Source organism: Bombus affinis, chromosome 6, assembly GCF_024516045.1.
Source record: "Bombus affinis isolate iyBomAffi1 chromosome 6, iyBomAffi1.2, whole genome shotgun sequence".
In the NCBI taxonomy this organism is placed as follows: Eukaryota; Metazoa; Arthropoda; class Insecta; order Hymenoptera; family Apidae; genus Bombus; species Bombus affinis.
This window is the reverse complement of record NC_066349.1, coordinates 862,254-885,378: the sequence shown is the minus strand read 5'-3', so window position 1 is coordinate 885,378 and position 23,125 is coordinate 862,254. Positions and strand designations below refer to the sequence as shown.

The window sequence follows — 23,125 nt, the reverse complement described above, 5'->3', positions numbered from 1 at the left end:
AATACATATTTATAAAATTTTTGATATCGTAATAAACATCGTAATAAGCTTGAGCAAATAACTCCTTTATATTTTGAAAAGTGTGAATGAAATTAATTAAAACAATCTTCTCTCTCTAGTTTTATCTAAATATGTAGTCTAAACAGGTAGTTATCGACCGTGGTTCTAAGCAACTTTAAAAAATCATGCAACTAGTAAATCTTAAAACATTATAACTAATCTTTTTATGACGAAATTAAAAAATGAAATTTCTAGATTTATAAGGCGAATTCTTGAACTGTTTACGAATTACGTTAAAGCTTTAACTTTCATAAATCTTTCCTGCATAATATTATTTCGTTTGTACATAGTTAGTTAATTACATGCAATTTGTACAAAGTGTACTATTTGAACATGATTGCGCTATCTATCGGTGAATCAGTAGTACTAACAAATAGTTAACTTTTCACCGATACATGGCGCCACCATGCTTCCTTTTTGAGTATGAATGAATTTTTATCGTAAAAAGCATCATGGCGTCGCCGGTCTTTCCGGCAAATAGGTTGTGCCATCGTGTCTCACGTCTTTCGTACTAAAAGTACAGAATGACGGACGACGTGGTTGTTTTAGAAGATGCTGTTCACAGAGAAGAAGAGATAGCCCACTTTCAAGCTCCTGCAATTCAACATAATCCCGATGGATGGGGTCCTTGTGAGTTACCTGATCAATTTAAAGATATACCTTATCAACCATTCTCAAAGGGCGACAGATTGGGCAAGGTTCGTTGTATATATGGTTTCCTTTTCCTTTGTTTATGGAGATTCTTCACATTTTTATATTATTTTTTGACATAGATATCTGACTGGACTACACCAGCTTTTCAAGATAAAAAGTTTCCCAGTAAGTGTTATCTATTCATTTATTTAACCTATACACTTCTATTTAATATTAAGTCATTTATTAGAAGTAATTATGAATCTAGCTGATTATATTTTTATTACCGACTGAACTTTACTTTGGAGGATCAAAAATTGTTGACCCTTTTTTATATATTCTATAGTATTCGATAAATAGAATCAAAATACAAGTATTAAGTTTAAGAATCTATCAATTCAAAAGTTCTGTGTATATATAACAAAGTATTTTTCAGTTGTTTTATACATTATGCACTTTGACGCCATATTGGTTTCTATCCATAATTTGTCCAGTTTAGGTTAGGCTTAGAGTTAAGATTAGGGTTAGGTTTTGGTCATTGCATTGATGTAACATGTAAAATATGCTAAAATTATTTGATCTTGCATACGTATAACTTTTGGACTGGTGGGTTCCTAAACGTTAACTTGTATTTTTTAATAATATTCATTGAAGACTATCAGATGATATAAAAGAAAAGTCAATAATTTTTAGTCTCCTTAGGAGTGTATATTTATAAGTCCTAAATTTATTAATTTGTTATTAAGGTTTAATCTAATCGTAATCTATCATAATTATAATCTAACCATAAAAAATAAGCAGAGATTTTCACTTTATACTTAATGGTAGTATATTAATAATTAAACTTAAACTTAAGGAACTTAAATTTAATATGTTTTACAAGTCTAACTCTTGTTATTTTAACAAAATATAATAAACTATAAGTTAAGTCATATATAACATGAGAAATTTTTAAATTAAAATAAATTCAATTTAATTTTTTTCTTGAATTACTATTAGCTGATCGATACTAAGAAATCAATATTATTTTTTAAATTCTAAAAGAATGCTTTCTTATAAGATTACTATAGATTTTTTGTAATATTATAAAATTAGGAACATCTAGTATTCGAAATATAAGACTTTCGTTTTCATTAAATACCAATATAATACTTAATAAAGTACAAATTTATATTACTAACAATTTTTTTATTTCAGATATGATTTTATATGCTGCATTTTATTATTTTCAATTTTATTTCTCATATAATTAAAGTGATTCTGTGTCATATAAACCTAATTTGTATTTATATATTATTTAATTAAAATAGTAAATTCAATATTATAAAAGACATGAGATTAAAAGGTAGTAATTCTTTTCCTTTTATATGAAAACTATAAGATAGATCACATTACACCAAATTAACCCTGTGCAGACTACCGCGGCATATATGCGTTCTGCGTAAACCATCAATTTGACCAAGGAACTCATATATGCATTTGGCGAAAACAACTGATAGAGTCGAAAGACTTTTCGTATGTGTGTCCCACGTAAATGCGTCGCTATGGTCGAGAAACTTATATATCTCATATATGCATATATTTAAAAAATTCATATGTGTGTCATTTTATTTATCCTGTGGAGAATCTGCGCATGTACATATGCCTAGAATTTAACATCTTGAAGTGCTATGAACAGAACAGTGCTATTTCTGCGTCTAAGCAGAAATGTGCGCTGGCAATTTTAACCCTTAGAGCGCTGTGGGCGCATATAGGCGTCTGGCGAAAGCTATCGGTGTGGACTAAGGACATATATATGCGTTTTCTGTAAGTGCCCGGCATGGACTAAGGACGCATGTATGTGTTTTTCAATTTTTCCGAACACCTACGCAGAAGTAATATTATTACGTTTGTGTGAGATAAATATAAATGCATTCCTTAGTAACGGCAGTAAACAAATGCCAATAATGCCTCGTTATAACAGTTGTCTACCTGTTTCGCGGACAGTCGCATCTAATTATCAAGAAGAAAATGTGTTGTTTGTGTGAAAAATAAGGGAATGCAGAAAATGCGATGTCGGATTATGTATCGATAATTGTTTTGAAATTTTGCACACACAACTGAATTATTAACTTGTGTTATATTTACTAAATTTAGTTTTCTAGTTTATTACCCAAATTCTAGTTAACTGTAAATTTCAATGTTTATAATAAATAATTAAAAATAACTAAAAAATAACGCTCTTGAATCACTTAATCTCGTGCAAAAGAATTACTATAACTTATTACGATTTGCGCTTTGAATAGTCAATCAACAGAGTTCAGTCTAACGAAAAAGTATTCCGTCCACAGCGATCGTCAGCGCTAGACGCGCGCCGTCCGTACGGATCGCAGTATTCAGCACTCAAAGGGTTGTAAATGACTATCGCGGCAGCAGCTCGGCCTCACGGTATGGCTGACTTCGAATCGTTCCGCCCGCAAAGGGTTAAATAATAATTAAATTATAATTTTATATTTAGGTTTCCCATCAATAAATTAATATTTTATATACAGTCTTTCATTTCTTAACAAAGAAAATCCTCATTATTTACAGACAAATATACGTCACAGTTTGGTTCAGGCAGTCAATATGCATACTATCATGATGAAGATGAAACAACTTTCCATTTGGTTGATACAACCCGTGTACAAAAACCGCCTTATCAACGTGGTGGCAGATTCCGTCATAATCAAAGGAACTTACGTGGCCGTGGAAGCCAGCGTGGTTCGTTGAGCCAAATGCAACAACTTGGTAAATTAAAGCTTCGCGAGAGAGATCGTAAAGGACAAGCGAAACGTTGGGGTAGACAGCAAGGTTTACGTAATCATAAAAATCAACCACCAATTAAAATTCGCGACGCATCCGTTACTGTAAGACCTGATTGGGTAACTATTGAAGAAATGGATTTTCCACGTTTAGCAAAGCTATCTTTACCTAGTATTAAAGATGGAGAAGATATTTTATGTTGTGGCTCTCTTGAATATTATGATAAAACTTATGACAGAGTGAATGTCAAAAGTGAAAAGCCATTGCAAAGAATTGATAGAATTTTCCATACAGTTACCACTACTGATGATCCAATAATTCGTAAGCTATCAAAAACAGAAGGAAATGTTTATGCTACAGATGCAATTTTAGCAACAATAATGTGCTGCACTCGTAGCAACTACTCTTGGGATATTGTAATTGAAAAAATTGGAGACAAACTATTCTTTGATAAACGAGATAATACTGAGTTTGATTTATTAACTGTAAATGAAACTAGTGTTGAACCTCCTCAGGATGATGGAAATTCTTTAAATTCCCCTAGAAATTTAGCTTTGGAAGCTACATTTATTAATCATAATTTTTCTCAACAAGTACTAAAATCTACTGAACCTAGATTTAAATTTGAAGAAGGAAACCCATTTATTTCAGAAGAAGAAGAAGGTGATGTTGCTAGTGTTGCATATCGATATAGAAAATGGGATTTAAATAATGGAATTGTTCTTGTTGCAAGATGTGAACACGATGCTGTAATGCAAGGTCCTAATAATGAAATTCAATTTTTAACGATTAAGGCTCTAAATGAATGGGACTCAAAATTAGCCAATGGTGTTGAATGGAGGCAAAAATTAGATACACAGCGTGGTGCAGTATTAGCAAATGAATTACGCAACAATGCTTGCAAATTAGCTAAGTGGACTGTCCAAGCATTACTAGCAGGTTCAGATCAATTAAAATTCGGTTATGTCTCTAGAGCAATGGTTAGAGATTCTAGTAAACATGTTATTCTTGGTACACAGCAATATAAGCCAAATGAATTTGCAACACAAATCAATCTTAATATGGATAATGCATGGGGTATTTTACGATGTATTATTGATATTTGCATGAAACAGAAAGATGGAAAATATCTAATTATGAAAGATCCAAATAAACCAATGATAAGATTATATGATATTCCGGATAACACGTTTGAAAGCGAAGGAGAAGAAGATGAAGATGACGATGAACCTGTTAATGATGCATTTCAGAGTTAACAGTTTTAAATTTTCTTAAACTTCTCTGAATTAATATGTTAAAAGTCACTGATTTGTACTATGAATACATATTGTAAGAAGGGAGGAAAGTGGCATAATAAACTGCTTTCAATTCAGCTTTTTATTATCTAATTCTAAAAACCTCTACAAACTAATTTTACATTAATATAAAATATTTATGTATTTAATTATATATAACATTATGTAGTTAAATTTCATTTTATCCAATTCGAAGTTACATTTTTTATATATGCATTAATATATATATATATTGATTACTTAAGTATTTTCTTCATTTCATTTTCCTATTTTCCTGGAAACTCTAGTAGAGGGTGTAATGCTTTTAATGTCTGGAGTTGTACTTTATAAATCGACCACTATAGAACGCTACAATCGATAAGTTAGGATTTCATATCTAACGCCACCCTTTGATGAATGTATTGAAAGTAAAGAATATAAACTAAATCACTGAACTTACTCTATAAATTAGTTTTCATAATTTTTCACCATGTATTTAAACTAAGTACATATACAATATTTCATTCAGTGTAGAAAAATGTTTAAATTATTAAATATGTATTATTATTTCCAATTAAAATGTTTAATAAAATTATAACTTATAATTATAAATCAAATATGTATACATATATATAATACTTTTATATTTAATGCGTATATTGGATAGTTTGTTTTTAGTATTTCTTAATTCATTAAATAATTGTATAATTATGTATTAACACTATCTATAATATCCATAAATAATATCATATTCAAAATATTATTGACGATTAAAATATGTTAATATTATAAAATTCTTATTGAAGGTGTAAAATTATAGTGATTTCAGAGTTTACAAAAGTTTTTAGTAATGAAAAAGATATTTATATCATATAATATTTATTAGAGATTAGTTCGACATAAAATAATAATATAATTATAGACAAATATACAGCTATTCTTAGTAGTAGTAGTAGTATATATATATATATATAAGTAGTATTCATATATGTAAGACAGAAGTTGGTCTCTATTATCATTATAGTGGTGTCGCTTGTCCCTTTAATCAGGTTTGGGGTATTTTTATACAATGGCGTTACATAACGAATCCTAAGATTTTGATTAAAATACCTTATTGCGAACAAGCTGATCAATATCATCTGGTCACTAAAAGCCTATCACTCACTACGGAAGTTTCCAGCCTGTATATATGACCGGGACACACCTTATGACATTATTAAGAGTCTACCCTTACCACGGGATCTTGCCAGATCTGTGTATACGATCGTGGTTAAGTCTATGTCACTGATATACACATTAATGCATACGTACATATAACACATGTTATGTATCAATGGCCTGTGCTATGTCCAATCTTTCGAACTTCGATATAGAGGGCCCTGTCGAATTCTTCTATATATGTAGTTAGCTAACAAAAAGAGAGACCGTAGAAAAATAATATGTCGAGCACGAATGAAAGTGAAATTAGTGAACGGTGGTAGGCAGTTCTCCGCCCGTTTACTTCTCACCTGGGCGTTGTCTCCTGGAGAACGAATATTACTTTCCATTTCGATACGCGATCATGGGTGATAATTCTATGAGGTTAGGTGAGTTAGTTAATCGATTTCTCTGCGGCTGCTAATTTTCATGGTATTTCTTAAGTAATCCTTAAGTAATCCTAATCCTTTTTGTCATTGTTTTACGCATATTAGAGAACTATGAAGTGCTTAAAGCTCTCTACGATTTCAAGGCTACGTTCGCGAAAACCCTCAGCTTTCAAGAGGGCGATTATTTTATTTTATATCAGACCAATACCAAACAAAGAAATTGGTGGCAGGTCGTTAATAGAGACGGCCAGATTGGATATATTCCCTCGAATTACGTCACCACTGTAAAGGTATGGATCAGAGTGTAGTAATAAGTATGTGAAGATTTTTAAGAATGAAATACATTCCAGGTATCATCTCAAGTATTGATCGAATTTCTGGAAGACTGTATTGGAAGTGTGAAGGCTGAAACTAAGAAACAGAGTGGATTACACTTAGACAAGCAGGATCTTCTTCTGAGATTAATAGAGAAAAAGAAACAAGCAGAATCTAGTAAAAAACCTAAAAAGCAAGCTCCGATGCCTCCAGACTTTGGAAATACAACACCTAATAAAGAAATACGTTCATCACCTGTTTGTAATACTCAAGAGGGAGATATTAATACTGTTCAGAGTAACACTTCATACATGACAGCACAGACAACTGTGCACAGTAATACAGAACAGGAGGAAGCACCAGTTATCCCACAATGCCAACGCACACCTACAAACGATCAAAGGATGCAATCCCTTCCACATCAGTCTTCCTCTGAGTCACAGAAAATTCAGGCAGAACTTCGTAAGAGTCCCTCTCAGAGTAATATCAGACAGACTCCTACTAATTCGCCTATAAAGAAAAAAGGTTCATTATGTGATATTAACTCTCATACTGCTTATCAGTTACTTGACCAAGTACGTAGAAATACTCAATTAAGCTACGAAATGTCAAAGGTAGCAGTGACGGTAGTTGTTTCTGGATTGCAACAACTATTGCCCCAAAATGTGAGCTATTATTTTGATGCCTTATTGCATCAGTTAGAAACGCCGTTCACGGTATCGCAAATGAGTATAGAGGAAACATATGACGCTAATAGATTGAAAGTAATCTTTACAGAGCTTACTTCTTGCAAGGAAGATTCTCAACAGAGAAATTGGATGCTTTATGAAGATGAATCTATTATTGTTGATTATATAAAAGAACTCACCTCTATATTGGTATATCATATATTTATTGCATTAAAAAAATTAATTATTCCGTTTCTATCAGTTAATAATTTGTTAATTTCACAGACTAACGCAGATGCAAATGTATCTAGATATGTTTTACAACAGAATCAATATAATGGAGTTAATATATTGATACAATATTATCAAATGGAACCAAGATGGACTATTAGGCAATTGCTCCTGCAGTCATTTGGAGTAATGTGTAGTTTAGATTCTGTGATCCTGACTATAATGTTAAATAGTATATTGCCTATGGAGTTAGCAAGGTAATATTTGGTAAGCTGTATTATTTTATAACACTCTAATAATGACTTGATATATCTTTGAATATAGAGATATGAGGAGCAATCCTAGAAATGTAACAAAATTAAATTATTCTTCATTATTACTTACTATGATTTTTTCAATGGGTGAACCCATGCCAATTACACATTTGGGTGAGTAAAGTAGGTAATGCGTTATGTCTATTACATCTTCCCCTGACTTTTTTTCTATATGTTACAACGTTTAATTCTGAGTTTTATTACAGAGCAATTAGGTTCGGAATTTATAGCATTTATTTTGGACTTAATAGAGAATCCACCTGATATGGATTTGGAAGATCAAATTCCGGATTTGTTTGTAAATTTAATACTATCGTACAATTTACAATTCACAAATTCGGAAAATATAGTTCTAAATGCATTGAAAGAAAGATCAGTGGCAAAGAACTTTACTGAAAAGATTTTACTGTTATTCAATAGGGAAGGTGAGATAAAACGAGATGTATTTTACATGAAATAAACTGAAATTCCAGCAAACCTGTGATCTGTTACAGAGGATCCTGTGCGAATATTCGATCATGAACCACCGCCGCCGCATTCTGTGCTGAAATTATTTATCGATCTGTTCAACAATGATGTCACAGCAGGTCTATTCTATACAAATGACGTTAAAGTTCTAATTGATATTATATTGCGCCAATTATATGATATGTTTCCTGGTGATAAGGTATTTAGAAATATGTGTACATGCTTTTACCCTCTTATAGAAATAAAAGATGTGACATAATTATTGACATTACAGCGCAGACAATACTTGGAATTATGTCGAAGAGTACTTCGTACTTCAAGTTATAATGAGCATAAGTATCGTTCAGAAGACCTATTAAAATGCTTTACAAGGTCTGTATTTGTCATAGTACTATTATATCATAATCATAATCATAACATAACTGTTATCACTGTCATAATGTAAAAATATATGTTGTAGAATATTTTGTGAGGAGACTGGAGAAAGTCAGGAAGATCAACAATCAGTACGCGAAATTAGCAATGAATTTCCCCATTTGTTTAAAATGTGACATTTGTTGTCACCTCCCAGTAATAAAAGCTTGGAGGATGACGATTTGCAAACTCTCGTATAAGAAGATTCCGGTACGTACAATGAGGAGCAGCGACGAAGAAAATCAAGTTACCGATCAAAAAACTTCTTTATTTTTCTAATATTTCTATTTTGCAAATATTTTGCTCAGCTACTATATCAAAAACGCACACACGATTCGCAGAATCTTATGAGCATCAGATTATATTTTTTTCTCGTTTTAATCTTTCTAGTAAACAATACTATTTATTCTAGTTAAAAAAGGATACAAAAAAGATAAAAAAGACACATAAATCAGCTTTTAGAAATTATTATATATTGTATATACATACATATATAGATATGTATATGTGAGAAAAAAACTTTTTCTCGTTCTAAGCATGAGGACCATTGGAAATAGCATATAGAATCATTCCAAGTACCGTGATAGTAGATAAATAAATTAGTGTACATGAAAGTAGTCTGATTGCACGAATAAAATATCGAATTAAAAAAGTATCTGAATTACTGCTCTGATATAATATTAAATAAAAGTTTGATTGCATAGTGGGAACATCTATAAAAGTTCTCTGTGAAAATGCTTCAACGCTCGAATAAAGGATTTCAATCCTAATCGAACCAGTTATACTCTATTATCTCTGTAAATTGTCTAGTCCGCGTCTGTGCAAGTAATATTCTAAGTCATGCATTATTTCTTCAGTTATGTTTGATCCTCTCTTGTCAACGCGCATTAACAAGTTTATAAATTTATTTAGCAAGAGAGAGAGAGAGAGAGAGAGAGACGGAGAGAAAGAGAGTTTTAAGACTCTCATAATTACGACCATAGGATTTCTAGAACAAGTTGGTCGGAATAAAATTTCATAGTTTATTAGTGCCACTATTTATAGTTATCGAACTTTCTAGTCTATTATTAGCTACTCTATTTTTTTAAAAGTATTATACTGCGTTACGTTTATTAAAGTTATGACTATTAAGATGTCAATTACAAAGAAATCTCAAATTATTGTGATTATAAATCAAATGTTAAAGAAATAAAAAGTCTAGGCGAATAATGATTTGGTTTCGTTTTTTCTCCTGAACAATATTATGCAATATGTAAATTTGTAACTAAATTGTTGTTTGAACATCTTTCATTAAGAAAAATAAATTTTAATATCTTTTCAATAGAGTTTTATTAACAACAAATAAATACTGTCGATGAAAAACTTAGTAGGCGTGATGCAAATGTATTGAGACCCGTATTGCGGCACACGTTAAAATAGAAGAGAAATCTACAAACGAGGCCATTTTCGTGACACTGAAGACATTTCAAATCGTTCCGAGATCCGAAGAGCTAGGATAGAAGAACACGCGTCGTAACGTTAGGAGACATAACCGTTGCACGCTTTTAGGCACCGTTCTCGTTTGCATTATAACTTTTTTGGGTTTTAGAAGACACGCAGATAATTAGTTTGAGAATTGATCGTGACTGCCGCACTTGTATTGTCTTTGAGTCGAAACATTGACATGCCAGGATATTTATTCTCCAGTCATCATTTCCATGAACTCTGAAACAAAATATTTTACTTAAATATTTTTAAATATTTTAATTAAACAAATATTTCTTTATTTTGTATACTTAAAAATATACTTAATATACTTAAAAAATTAAAAATATTCTATCTAATGCTATCGAACAAAGTAGGTAAATGAAGTGAAAATAATACCACCCGTGAAAGATACGTATGATGAAGAAACTTAGTATATGTATATATGTGCCAACTAAATCACTTTATAGACTTAGAGAATATGTACATATATGTAGTAACATGTGAAGTATGACCTGTCAGAGAAATATTAACAATTAGCAAGTTTTCAATCTATCCAAGACAAACAAAGGAAGCAGTTACATTTTTCCTCGAATTTGTAAACATATTTGAGACTTATTTATTGATTCGTATATTTTGTAACTATTGGCAATGTTACATTGAAATAAATTATTGTTGATAAACGATGAAGTATGTTCGTCGTTCTAGGAAATGAAGAAAGATGCCAAGATTTCAGTATCAATGTTGGAATTGGGTTAGTGGATGTAGTTTATGTAATACGCAATCGTTAGAAAGTTGAAAGATTTTATGTAAAAGTTTGGAATATCCCACTAAATATTAAATATTCTATACATCTTCATAGTAAATCTTTAGAGTAGACGAAAAGTAAAAGAAATTCATTGTAAGAAGAAATGGATTGTTGTAACGGAAAAGATTCTAACAGATTTGAAGATTTAGTAAGTAATATCTTGAATTAGTAAGTAAGTAATAAAATAAATAGTGAAATAAGAGAGGTCGATGGTCCTGATTCGTCGATCATGTATAAATAAACCCCGATGTACTCAGCAGACAGCACGTGCGGGCTCTCCAGCGTGATAACAAATGATATCACATACTATTTATTCTGTTACTAATTATACTTTGAAAACATTTATCAAAATGTTGGATACGATTAATATGAATTTAAGAGTACTTTCAAAATAATAACTACACAACCTATAAAATAAAATAAGCTCAATTGTCAAGAAAACAGTCCACGTTTAAATCTCCAGTCCACGATAATTAACTAACAGTTGTTCTATTTTTCCTTACCATCAAAGTCAACGGTGCCAGATCCATCAGAATCGATCTCCTCGATCATGATATCCAGTTCTTCGTCCGTCAATTGGTCATCCAGTTCCCTGAGGATCTCACGCAAGCACGTAGTGGGTATGTAACCATTTCCTATGACAAAAGAAATATTTTAATTTAAAAGTTCTAAGCGAGTAGTTTCCTTGAACATCGACCATTCCTTCTCAATGGATAGATTGAAAAATATAATTCATCGTCGTACATTAGCGAAGGGGAGGAAACGGTGAACGAAGTAGTCACATTAATACACATCTGAGAGTCTTTGGCTTTGGATCATAATTCATGGAGACTTGGGTGACGAAACGAGCTCGATTCTTGGCCGCGTTCCCACAGGCGTAAGGCTTTTCAAATTCGGTCGGCTTTCATTTCCCTGATACGAAACGGAGAACGGCAATGTTTGTACGCAGTGCAGGTTTCGCAGAATCGGTTATTCTCGGTCGGTCGATATATCTTTTTTTCTTCTTTCACGCCATTTTTCCTTTACCACTTCCATTCATTTCAATATCTAATTTATCTGAGATCCCGAACGATTATAGTAATGGATTTACGGCATTTATTGTTTGGTGTTAATGTTTTAATTTAAGACGCAGGAAAAATATGTATAAAAAATTGGCGAGGATGAAGAAACTGAGATGCAAGAGTATCGGTAGATTATATAGAGTAAAAAGTAGATACTACAATTATCAACAACAGTGAAACTGTGTGTTTTCAGAGGAATCTTCCTTGGCTCAGTCAGATAAACATCTTTCAAAATACGAAAACACACACGAGAGAAACATGTTTTCGGACTCCCTTTCATTCTTACAAGAAGAAAACAAATTGCTTATATCTATGTTACCTATCCAATAAAATAGGAGATGATGAAAAGGAAGACGCCATAGAATAGTGTTACTGAGCAAAACATATATTTAATTACCTTCTTTGTCGTAGAGCCTGAAAGCCTCTCGAAGTTCTTTTTCTAGGGCTTCCGCATCCTCTTCAACAATGAATTTTGCGGCTAACGTGACGAATTCTTCAAACTCCAGACGACCGGATTCTATCGATTAAAAACAAAATTCCATTCAGAAATCTGCGTTAGTTTAACTTATTGTTAAATTAAATTAACACATATTGTAAAATGACAAAATTTTAAATAAGCTCCTATAGTCAATAAAATAGGACAAACTGCGAATATTACACGAGTATCTGACAAAGATAAACATTGGATTTATACTACGTACTGTCTGCATCAACTTCTTCAATTAGTTCGTCCAAAATCTTTTTGTTAAAGGGTTGACCCATCAATCTGAGGATATCGGCCACCATATCGGTAGGAATGCTACCACTCTTCTCCCTATCAAAGCTGTCGAACGCTTTACGAAGGACTGAAAAAATTACGATTAAATATTCTTTTGGTGGAACATGAAACATCAGATCGAAGATAGTATGTATGTTTTAGAGGGAAAAATCTGATTACTCGTAAGTGGTATTTCACCGCGTTAAAATTTGTCTATGGTACGGTTACGAATTTAGAAACCGATGTTAATGCCCTTTCGCTCACGATTCTGGCTCAAAGCTTATTTAGCTTGATGCATCATCGTTCACGCTGGTTAAAACGTTTATTTATCGTTGTTGACTGACAGTGTGTAGAAATTTTGAACTAATTTATGCAATTGTTTATTTTTTACCGATCTTCTAATAGTCTCTCCTTTTAAAAAATATCCATTTCATTCAACATTCTTATGTAAAAGAAAAACAATTTTGTGAGGCAGCCAAAAGTATTCATCTTTTTCCTATGAGATTTTCTTCTAAATTATATAAAATATACCTTTGTATGGATAACAATGAAATAAAAACTAACTAAAAAATTGCTTTGAATGGTTTCGTTATAGATTAATAATATAATAGTTTTCCGTTCGATATTAGCTCGAAAAATCTGACGAATGCCATACATATTTAATAGAAGACAGATTCCTTGGTCTAGCAATTATAGCCCGGATGTTTCGTTTTTTAGAGACAGCGAAACGTACGAGTTTCTATTTTTCGATTCTATTGGAGAATCTTTCCTCTATTTTTACCGATCCGATTCTCTCCGATCGAATCGTCACACGATACCTCCTCATCACACTAAGGCGAGTAAGGCGGTTCTGCAGCTATACATAGGCAGCCTATACCGGCTGCCCCCGATTGAATTGAAGCGCAAATAAACTCTAGGAACGTGCCGTCCAAATAACTTATCTCAGCCGTTTATTCGTCGCTTCGTTTTTATCTTTCCTCTTAAAAATTTTAAACAAATTCTCTAATCAGATTATATCGAATCTTGATATAACAGGAAACTACAATGAAAATTGGATCCATGGAAGTCCTCCCCTCTTGTACACGAGTGCTATATTTTCCCCCATTTTTACCACGTCGCCTTGACGTATGTCGAAATCATACGGTTCCCGAACAGAGTTTCTTTGTTCTCAGATTGGCATACGAACAGAGATCAGTCTTTTCTTGTTCGAAACGTAGTTTCCGATATTAAACTATGAACAGGCTGTACCTACAGATACATCTTGGCTTACCCATATAGCGACGGTATACTCCAGAATGATTAATCCCTTAAGAGTTACACAGTGAAATGGATAGAAATAACCTGGATAGGTTAAACAAGCTCCCTTCTCGTTGACGTGAAGGATTAAGCAGCCGAAAGGGAAACATAAAGAAGAAACAGTAAACCTTTGCTAAATTTAGCACACGGTGTTCAGTAAACATGATACGATTTCGACGCGAAATACCGGAAAGCCAAGAATGGTGCGCCGAGTTGTATCGTGACACTTGTCAAAGACTCTGTTTTCGGGTTTTTATTTCTGTATTTTCAACGAATTTTTGCGTTGATTTAATAACAGAAATCTTCCTTAGATAAATAAAAGATTTGTTTTTATTTAAGAAAAATAACACAAAAGTTTTTACTTTATAGTAAGTTATACATAAAGTTAAGCTTAGAAATAAACATACAGATATGCTTTTTAAGATTATCTTTAACCGCAACTTTCTCAAGTTAAAGACATAATCACTTGCGCCATTTTCCTTTAAACTCCTTGTTCGATTTGAAATACCTAGACTAGAGTATTGGTGTTGCGAAGCGTTCTTTAGATCACGAATTCATTTTCATAATTTAAAATTGAATTGTCACTGATCTCGTGGATTAAAGACTTTATTTGCTGTTAATTCGTGGTTATAGAATGTTGAACGTTAGGATATTAATATCTAATAACTGGTTGATGTACCTACCCGCAATTTGTTCAGGGGGAAGTTCGTCGGCCTGCGAACAGAGAAAAATGAAATTTGACATCCGTATCACAGATCGAGTGGAAAAAGGAAAGTTTCAATCAATCGTAAATCGATCTTGATCAGTTTAAACATCGTTCCTTTACTCTATTAGAATTAATTCGAAGAAATTTCCAAGTGGACGTGCGTGGTTAACTTAGCGATTCTTTTCTTTTAGAAAGTTCGTGCATTATTTCTGTCTTTTCTTAATGTAATTGAATATTACTTCTTTTGTATTATTATTATCCGTTGTTACTTGATTAATACCAATGGTTGCAATAGAGTTCAAGTTGAAAAAGTTGTCGCGAGTTTTGCGACGCTTGGAACTGAACAAAGTAGAAACGATCGTGAATAGTCAGACATCGGGCTATATTCCTTCTTCTTGTCGATTTCACATTTCACTCAACAATTTTTCTTACATTCGTAATGCATTCTTCTTGAACATAACGATAAATATTAAGACGCACGTTATTATTTAATCCAATTCTAATTTAATTAACAAATGGTTATTTATTTCGGTTATAAATTAATTAATAAATCAACATGAAGAGGAAAGGCCCGAGGAAATTCGCCGTGTAAGAAACAATCACGTTTCCAAAACCTCGCATCTCTGAACCGATAATTTCCGATTTCGGTCGCTGTTAGGTCATAACCACTGTTATTGTTTAGACAAGTAAAAATTAAAAAGTTCTAAAACAAAAGTCAGAACAGGCCAGAAGAGATATTACAATGAAAAAAAGAGAAATAAAGAGAACAGAGAGAACAGTGGATGCAGATTGCAAGCACACCGCGGCATAAGCGGAGGAATCGATGTTTCGAAGTAGTCGTTCTTATCAATTTACACCTGTTGCATCGTGTCTGATACATTTAACACGTGTAATTGAAGCGAATTCAAATGTGTCGAATACACTACTCGAAATAATTAGAACGTTCGTTTTTACATATTCCATGGCAAATAAGTCGAAAAGAGAAACTTCCTGTTCGAATTGATTCTTGAATTACTCCGAGCAGTATATCTTCCAATTTGATAAAATATTCGAAATTCCAATTCGTCCGACGAACACGAGACAAGAGCGAAAAGTGAAGAATGAAGAGTGAAGAGAAACCATAGAGATAAGGCGAGGCACAGTGATGAATTAGACCAGAAAAAGAGAAAAAAATACAATAAATAAATAGAGAGAATATACAATAGGAAAACGTGTATGTTTACCAGGGCGACGACTTACGATATCATCAATAGAACATACCATGGTGGCGCGATTCTCTTTTTACTTTTTTTACTTTTTCTTTTTTACTTTGAACGTTTTACTTTCTTTTTGCTTGTTGAAATTAACAAACGAATTTACTCATAAAGAAAGAACTTAAGAAACACTGCGGCTACGACAATCGAACACGACGAAAAAAACCGTCGTGGAGAATACGAATGATAAATTGATTATTCGCGACGAGAAAAATAGAAAATCGTGGCGGTTCTCTACGTTCTCTACGTCGTTAGAACGTAGGTGGTATGGTTGCTGTCTGTCGAACACTGTCACGAGAAACGACCATCGTCGCGGTAATATTCGAAAAGGAGGATATAGCGGTTGCGTGGCGATGCCGGACCGCACCCCGCAACCTCCAGCCAATCGTCAGCTTCTTCTATCCGCTTCTTCACGGGCCTTAAAGCTTTTGGAAAGGCGCTTGCGCTATTTCTGGGATGCAGACGCGGATGATGCCGCGAGGCTCGAAATCAGGGCCGTCTTTTCGTTCCTCGATACTCCAGACTCTGACCCCCTTCGTTTATTCTTTCCTCCCGCGGTGTCTCTAAAATCAGATGGATTCTTATTAGTTGTATCTATATTCTGCACTTCGTCGTACAAATTATCTGTATACATACATAATGACATGCATACACGCATATATATTTCTTTGTAATTTTAAGTATGATTTATGTTTAGGTAAACTTCTATAACTATATAAAGCTTTAAAGCTGCATTATTTTGAACTTTGTAGTATTCTTTAAATTAACAGGGTGTTAAAATACTCGAACTCTTTACTTTTCAATATTACATAAACTATTTCAAAGAAAAGCAGAATACAAATCTCATTGCCTCTAGATATAATCATTGTAAACGGATTATAAAGGTGAGCAGGAGTTTTTTTTACGAGGAAAGTATCGTGCAACATCGTAAATAATTCAGGATTGAAATTATGTAGCAGAGGAGGTTGTAGCGAAGAAATTGTGACGGAATGAATTCCTTTTTAATTTTAGACGCGCGCTGGAACAACGTATTCACTTGATTCTTGTTCATTGAAACGACTATGTGTCGCGTGTACGTCTTTTTGAGAAGAGGAAAACGATATCGCTGTACCAGTACGAAAATAGAGAATGAAAATTCTGCGGTCAGCGTAAACGACAGTAAAACGACAAAGGCATACAGTGGTGAAATCGATGTGAAACTTATAGTTTGGAATTAAGACAAGACCTTCACTCTGCGACGGGAAAACAAAAGAAATATCATTGTTTAAAGTCTAAAGTACGATGTTATCCACGATATGTTTACACGACTTAAATTAATTGGAAGAATTGCCCAAATTTCCTATTGCTCAGAATGCTTATGAGCTTTCTATGCTCAAATCAATCTCATATACAATTAGTGAACTAATAAATTTCTCTATTCATTGCATAAGTTTCAAATTTCGATCGTACGTATTCAAATAAAACGGTCCGCTTTCTTGGTGCATGATGTAATTGTTTTGATGACAAGGGGAGTTCTAACAACTCATAAATTGTGTAACATTAGCTAACTCGACTGTTTGACGTTGAAATGCAGCGTGAACCTGAGATCGAACGAACAACAAAAATCTCATTGTACAGAGAAACCTGAAACTGTTCATTTCTTCGAGATTTTGTCAACTGCAGATCAATCACGATAGTAAAACGCGTAACGAGATAGTTATTGATGGAAAATTGCCGGATAATAAGATGAGTTGGTAACCCGAATCATTCGCAAGAATCGGCGGGTTGTCTGGAAAAGGTGGTTCAACATTTGGAAAAGATCCAAAATGCACACAGCTAAGTAACACGTTGCATAGTAAAAGCTGTAAATTACTAATCATCAGCGATCGCCACCATCCAAGCAACCATCGAATATTTAGTCTGGTTGCTTTTAGTAGGCTACAATTTTTGTTATTTTCTGCGTAATAATCGAATCTCAATTTATCCGAAGAAAATTGCTTAAATTACGTGTAAATCACGTGGTGGCATAAATCAAACAAGGAAACTGATATGTCTTTGCCAAATGCACAATCTCGATTGTGCCAATATGCGTTTCTCACGTTATAAAAACCTTCGAAACGCATAAGTTTATTCCACAATATGTAAGCGTTTAAAGACGTAGTAAAAGTCTTAATAAACATAAATCAATAAGTCTTTTATCCCTGACAATGAGATACAAACTGTACATCATCGCACAATTTCTCATAGCAAACGATTAATTTAAATTACCAATTACATATGTGTATGTGTATGTCGAAGTGCAGCGACTCTTATGCAACAAAATGCAAATGATAATAACACGGTATAGTATAAGTGAATGTTTACATTTTCACTTCTGCACAGGAATAGAATATACAATTTGGCGAGAGATTTTCTTTCGACGGGTTATACGCTGGCGCAAGTCCAAGTTAAACAAGCAAATAAAGCATTAGAATGGCCAATGTTGGACTGCGTATAATGGATTACAATCTGCGATCCGTTATAATTCGTCAACTGCAATAGAACCGGTTTAATTCATATGAAAATATTTAGTCTCTTGCAAATGTCGGTAAACCATAATTCGAACTACTATCGTGTCACGAATATTGTTAACAATGCTGAAAAGAAGGATCATGAAGTTCTCTGAAAGATAAGCATACGGTCCATTGATTTCCTCAGCCCTGTTTTCTAAGCAGTTTGACAAACGTTGTAATCGGACAAATGATGTGGAACCAACATAATCAATTATTTTTTATGTAATTAAATATAAAATACACATAATTCTGATATTATTACAACACAGTTAAAATTACAATCTAAGTTACGCAGGCATGAAAATAACAATTTCGTTTTAGAGATGAATTTAGTATGGCAGATTAATGAAATTATCATAAATAAAAACATTTTTATTGCATGTATCCATTCACTCATGAAAATAATTGCAGAACCTCACACAGGTATCTTGGTAACTTAAATGATTATTATCATGCATTCTACACAGCATACATTTTATTGAGATCCAGTCGACAATAGCGCTAACAATGCGCTCGTTACACCGACGGAAAATACATAATTTACAGCTGGTGTGAATGTCTTCAGAATGTAGAAAGAAGATACAATTACAAGGGCTAAGAATAAAGCATTATTGTAGAAAATTGAGAATGTTGTTGCTTCATAATCAGCTACTTCATTTTTCTTCCATAAAATCCTGAAAATTTTATTATTTTACGTGTATTCAGTTATATATATATATATATGTTTAATATACTTTGTACTTAATAATCTGCAAATAATAATCTTTTTACCTTTCATCCTTTTCCTTCTTGCTCATCTTCTTGTCTTCTGATAACTTTCTGCTCATTTCCTTCGTCACTGCATCTTCCCTTTTTACTGCAATCTATTAAAAAATATAAAGTCTTTTTCAGTAAATCCCATAACATTGAGCTAATAAAACATTCTGTTGTCATTCTACATATACCTTATGCTTTAACACGAATTTTGTATTTTTATACGCGAGAGCAAGAGCATATGTGCTCGCTAATGTTACTGAAACGAAGGAAATTAAATTAGCGTAGATGTCAATCAAGTGAATTCTCCAAAAAAGCCCTGTAACAAAAAGATAGAGGTTATCTTCAAAAACGCTGTAGTTTCCATGCAATTACTTACTTCCTTACAAAATCATAATACAAACATATACTAAAATTTATTATAGAATTTATAAATATCAACAGAGTAGCGGTATAAATCATATTTCTAAATAGTTTGAGAATGTGTACTCACAGATGGGAATAGCCGAAACGATAAAAGCATTGCCGTAAAATAACGCTGAAGATTTTGTTGACACATTTCGCGAGAAATCTTGAAGAAGAAGTTCTTCTTCTTTGGTGAATGCTTTCGATTTTCCTGACATTATTTTATATCACTTTATACTCGAATCCCTTCAATTTTCTCCAAAACAATCGTCACACTACTTCCGCGCGAATCGAAAATCTCCTTAGCGTCCTGGAACGCATGCGCATAAGCGGACTGTGTGGAGATTCGTGTGACAACGTGTCCACAGAAACGTCATTTCAATGAAAGCATAAATTCTGCCATCTAAAGTACTTTCTAAGAAGTTCCTTATCACATTTTAGTTGGTTACGAAGAAATCTATCATTTTCCATATTTAATCTATTTTCTGCCAATTAAAAAATTTATTGAGGAAATGATGTTACATTTAGGAAACATTTAGAAAATTATTTAATGTATATGACTACCTTCTTTCCCAGGCAATATTAACATAAAAAATGTATATATAAGATCATTGATGATATCAGAATCTAGTGATATACAGGACACGATCATATCCGTAAAAAGATCTCGACCTCTCGACACTCATAGACTGAAGCTCATGATCATATAAGATCATATAAACAAGTTTCGGCCACGATCATATGAAGAGATCTCAAATCTCGACAGTCGTTAGGGAAAACCAACCGAAAATTGAATTATGACTAGTTGTAAAGAATCAACATGGAAGACGACAAAATTCGCATTCATGCGAGACAGACAGAGATAAGTAGAGTATCTCTGTCTCTATTTGAGTCATTCATGGCATGGCATGCAGGCGCAGAATGAGAACCTTCTTGCCCTCCATGTTTATTTTCCACAACTAGTCACGATTCAATTTTCGGATGATTTTCCCTAGGCTTCAGTATGTAAGTGTCGAAACCTGTTTATATGATCGTGGTCGAAATTAGTTGTGAATAATCAACAATTATAACATAGGGTATTCTCTATAACCTTTTTTGCAACTATAGATCTATTTATTTGTCTATTTAGTAACACGATCATATATACGTTTATATGACCGTGGTTTGGAATATGTCACTCACTAGGGGAAAGCATTCGCCGAGTGAGTCTTAAAAAATCAACATGGAGGGTCAAAAAGGTACCAAAAAGGACGTTCTACGCATGCGTGACAGATGCATATGTATGAATACTATCTAAAACCATGAATGTCTCAGACAAAGACACAACATAACTGCTAGTATGTTCTTTTAGTCGTACGATTTACGGTAAGATGGAATTAGATCAACATACCTAATATTATCCAAGTAATCTTTTGTTGTAATAAGGGAAAAGCTATATATTTTATCAAATTTTATACATTTTAGACTTCTTCTTTAATAAAAATACCATATTTTCTGTAAATATATTTTTAAATTTGATTAATTTTAACTTGGAAAGGTTAGAATCTAACATTTTGTTGGCTTATAAAAAGAAATAACATTCATTTCCTTAGTTTTAAAATCGTAATAATATTTTATAAAAAGTTTAGCCCAATTATCCGCTATTTTTTGTTTGAAATTTAAGATTTACGAAAACGTGACATAACCTCTGCAAAACATGATGGATATGTTTAATAAAAGATTATGATAATAGAAATAAATTAAAATAAAACTCTATTGACACTTTATATACAATTTTGTCGACTATGCTAGCATTAATTTATTGTTTAGAATGAATATTCGAACAAAATATAAGTGCATGATTATTATGCTATCTATAAATAGTTGTATTACAATGAATTTATATTTATGTTCTAGATGACCAACACAAAGGAAACGAAAGAATCGAAGGTGAAGTCTCCGGAGAACAAAAATGCTCCTGTGGAGATTAAAAAAGGTGCAAAGAAAGGTCGGATTAGGCCTCGAAATTACAATTTAGGAAATGGTGTTTATAGGTTTAGCAGAACCCGTATGTACCACAAGAAAGCCATCTACAAATTCATTGACTCCAAAACTCCAAAAGCTGTATGTCTAACAATATCACATATTCTATTTATTTTTGTTAATACTACTTTTGTTAATTTAAAAATTTTATCTAGAAGTTCTTCATTTTTTAAGATATGTAGAAATATTTGAAGTTCCTTATGCTTTTTACCGTTTAAGTAAATATACAGTAAAGATAATTTATTATCCAATCTGTGTATTGTAATCGAATATTATTATAAAATGATTATACATTAAATTGACTGAAGAAAAATAAATAACGATATAATATAATTTCAATTTTCTTAAATGTTTTGAAATGGTATAAAGAACTATGTAATCAAGGAGAGTAATATATTTTCGTATAATGTTTATACTTTTTGATCTTTAATTCTAAATATTTAATTATAGGTTAAGCCTAAGAAACCAGTCACTATTGAAAAGAAGATTAGTGGTGACAAAAATGGGGAGAAACGTATTGTGTTATTGAAGAAGAGGCGTGCAAACTATCCTACTGTAGATCCAGTAACTGTACATCATGCTAAGAAATGTTTCCGAGATCATCGTCGTTATTTGAGACCTTCCTTGAAACCAGGAACAATTTGTATCCTATTAGCTGGTGCTCATAAAGGAAAACGTGTTGTTTTCTTAAAGCAACTTAAGAGTGGTTTACTCTTAATTACAGGTGAGATTTATTTGAAGTTATTATATAGTAAAATATTAATATGATAAATTAAAATATCAAAATGTTTTTTAAAATAGGTCCATTCCTGATTAATAGTTGTCCACTCCGTAGAGTTAGTCAAAATTATGTGATCGCGACTTCCACGCGTATTAACATTTCTGGTTTGAAGATTCCGGCTCACGTTAACGACGATTATTTCAAGAGAAAACGCGAGAAACGCGCGAAGAAGGAAGAAGGTGATATCTTCAGCAAAAAGAAGGACGAGTACAAAGCAAGCGACCAGAGGAAAACTGATCAAAAAGTGGTTGACAAATTTGTGATTTCTGCTATCAAGAAAAACAAAGAGAAAAAGATGTTGTTCACGTATTTATCAGCGATGTTTGGACTCAGAAGCAGCCAATATCCACACAGATTAAAATTCTAATCTTTTGTGATTTGAATACAAATATATAATAAATACAGAAACATGAGGTAGATTTTTTATGACCTTGATTATAAATGTTCACAATTGTTCCGGATTCTTTTTTATTTTATTTGAAACCTTTATTTATAGTGATGAGTGAAATAAGAACTTTTATAATGTAATAGAAGTTACAAT

The 23,125-nt window shown here is 32.6% G+C and overlaps 5 protein-coding genes and 1 long non-coding RNA gene across 9 annotated transcripts; 3 read left to right on the top strand and 3 right to left on the bottom strand.

Moving 5' to 3' along the window:
- The first annotated feature begins 488 nt into the window (after positions 1-488).
- LOC126917247 (eukaryotic translation initiation factor 3 subunit D) lies at positions 489-4,849 on the top strand. 2 transcript variants are annotated; one of them, XM_050723955.1, is made up of 3 exons: positions 489-758; positions 834-879; positions 3,265-4,849. In XM_050723955.1, exons 1-3 carry the CDS (start codon positions 585-587, stop codon positions 4,731-4,733), a joined length of 1,689 nt encoding a protein of 562 aa, XP_050579912.1. In that variant the 5' UTR covers positions 489-584; the 3' UTR covers positions 4,734-4,849. The 2 variants fall into 2 exon arrangements, with proteins under 2 accessions (XP_050579912.1, XP_050579913.1); XM_050723956.1 differs by lacking the exons at positions 489-758; positions 834-879 and adding an exon at positions 2,074-3,120.
- A 764-nt stretch (positions 4,850-5,613) lies between these two features.
- Positions 5,614-6,196, bottom strand: LOC126917302 (uncharacterized). Its single transcript, XR_007710914.1, has 2 exons — positions 6,063-6,196; positions 5,614-6,003 (listed from the first exon to the last, which is right to left on the bottom strand). It is a non-coding gene; the product is annotated as an uncharacterized LOC126917302 (long non-coding RNA).
- Positions 6,108-9,956, top strand: LOC126917244 (NCK-interacting protein with SH3 domain). The gene is made up of 9 exons (XM_050723948.1): positions 6,108-6,337; positions 6,443-6,627; positions 6,688-7,530; positions 7,606-7,808; positions 7,876-7,979; positions 8,072-8,290; positions 8,360-8,532; positions 8,608-8,705; positions 8,794-9,956. Exons 1-9 carry the CDS (start codon positions 6,313-6,315, stop codon positions 8,882-8,884), a joined length of 1,941 nt encoding a protein of 646 aa, XP_050579905.1. The 5' UTR covers positions 6,108-6,312; the 3' UTR covers positions 8,885-9,956.
- A 95-nt stretch (positions 9,957-10,051) lies between these two features.
- Positions 10,052-16,461, bottom strand: LOC126917287 (troponin C, isoallergen Bla g 6.0301). Of its 2 annotated transcripts, none has more exons than XM_050724027.1 (6): positions 16,079-16,461; positions 14,817-14,847; positions 12,782-12,925; positions 12,478-12,597; positions 11,523-11,654; positions 10,052-10,451 (listed from the first exon to the last, which is right to left on the bottom strand). In XM_050724027.1, exons 1-6 carry the CDS (start codon positions 16,100-16,102, stop codon positions 10,423-10,425), a joined length of 480 nt encoding a protein of 159 aa, XP_050579984.1. In that variant the 5' UTR covers positions 16,103-16,461; the 3' UTR covers positions 10,052-10,422. The 2 variants fall into 2 exon arrangements, with proteins under 2 accessions (XP_050579984.1, XP_050579986.1); XM_050724029.1 differs by having other exon boundaries at positions 16,100-16,451.
- Positions 16,462-19,080: 2,619 nt separating this feature from the next.
- LOC126917285 (translocon-associated protein subunit gamma) lies at positions 19,081-20,118 on the bottom strand. The gene is made up of 4 exons (XM_050724025.1): positions 19,870-20,118; positions 19,568-19,695; positions 19,395-19,486; positions 19,081-19,297 (listed from the first exon to the last, which is right to left on the bottom strand). Exons 1-4 carry the CDS (start codon positions 19,997-19,999, stop codon positions 19,099-19,101), a joined length of 549 nt encoding a protein of 182 aa, XP_050579982.1. The 5' UTR covers positions 20,000-20,118; the 3' UTR covers positions 19,081-19,098.
- Positions 20,119-20,996: 878 nt separating this feature from the next.
- Positions 20,997-22,992, top strand: LOC126917275 (60S ribosomal protein L6). Of its 2 annotated transcripts, none has more exons than XM_050724010.1 (4): positions 20,997-21,146; positions 21,678-21,884; positions 22,254-22,527; positions 22,605-22,992. In XM_050724010.1, exons 2-4 carry the CDS (start codon positions 21,678-21,680, stop codon positions 22,949-22,951), a joined length of 828 nt encoding a protein of 275 aa, XP_050579967.1. In that variant the 5' UTR covers positions 20,997-21,146; the 3' UTR covers positions 22,952-22,992. The 2 variants fall into 2 exon arrangements, with proteins under 2 accessions (XP_050579967.1, XP_050579968.1); XM_050724011.1 differs by lacking the exon at positions 20,997-21,146 and adding an exon at positions 21,170-21,318.
- The last annotated feature ends 133 nt before the right edge of the window (positions 22,993-23,125 follow it).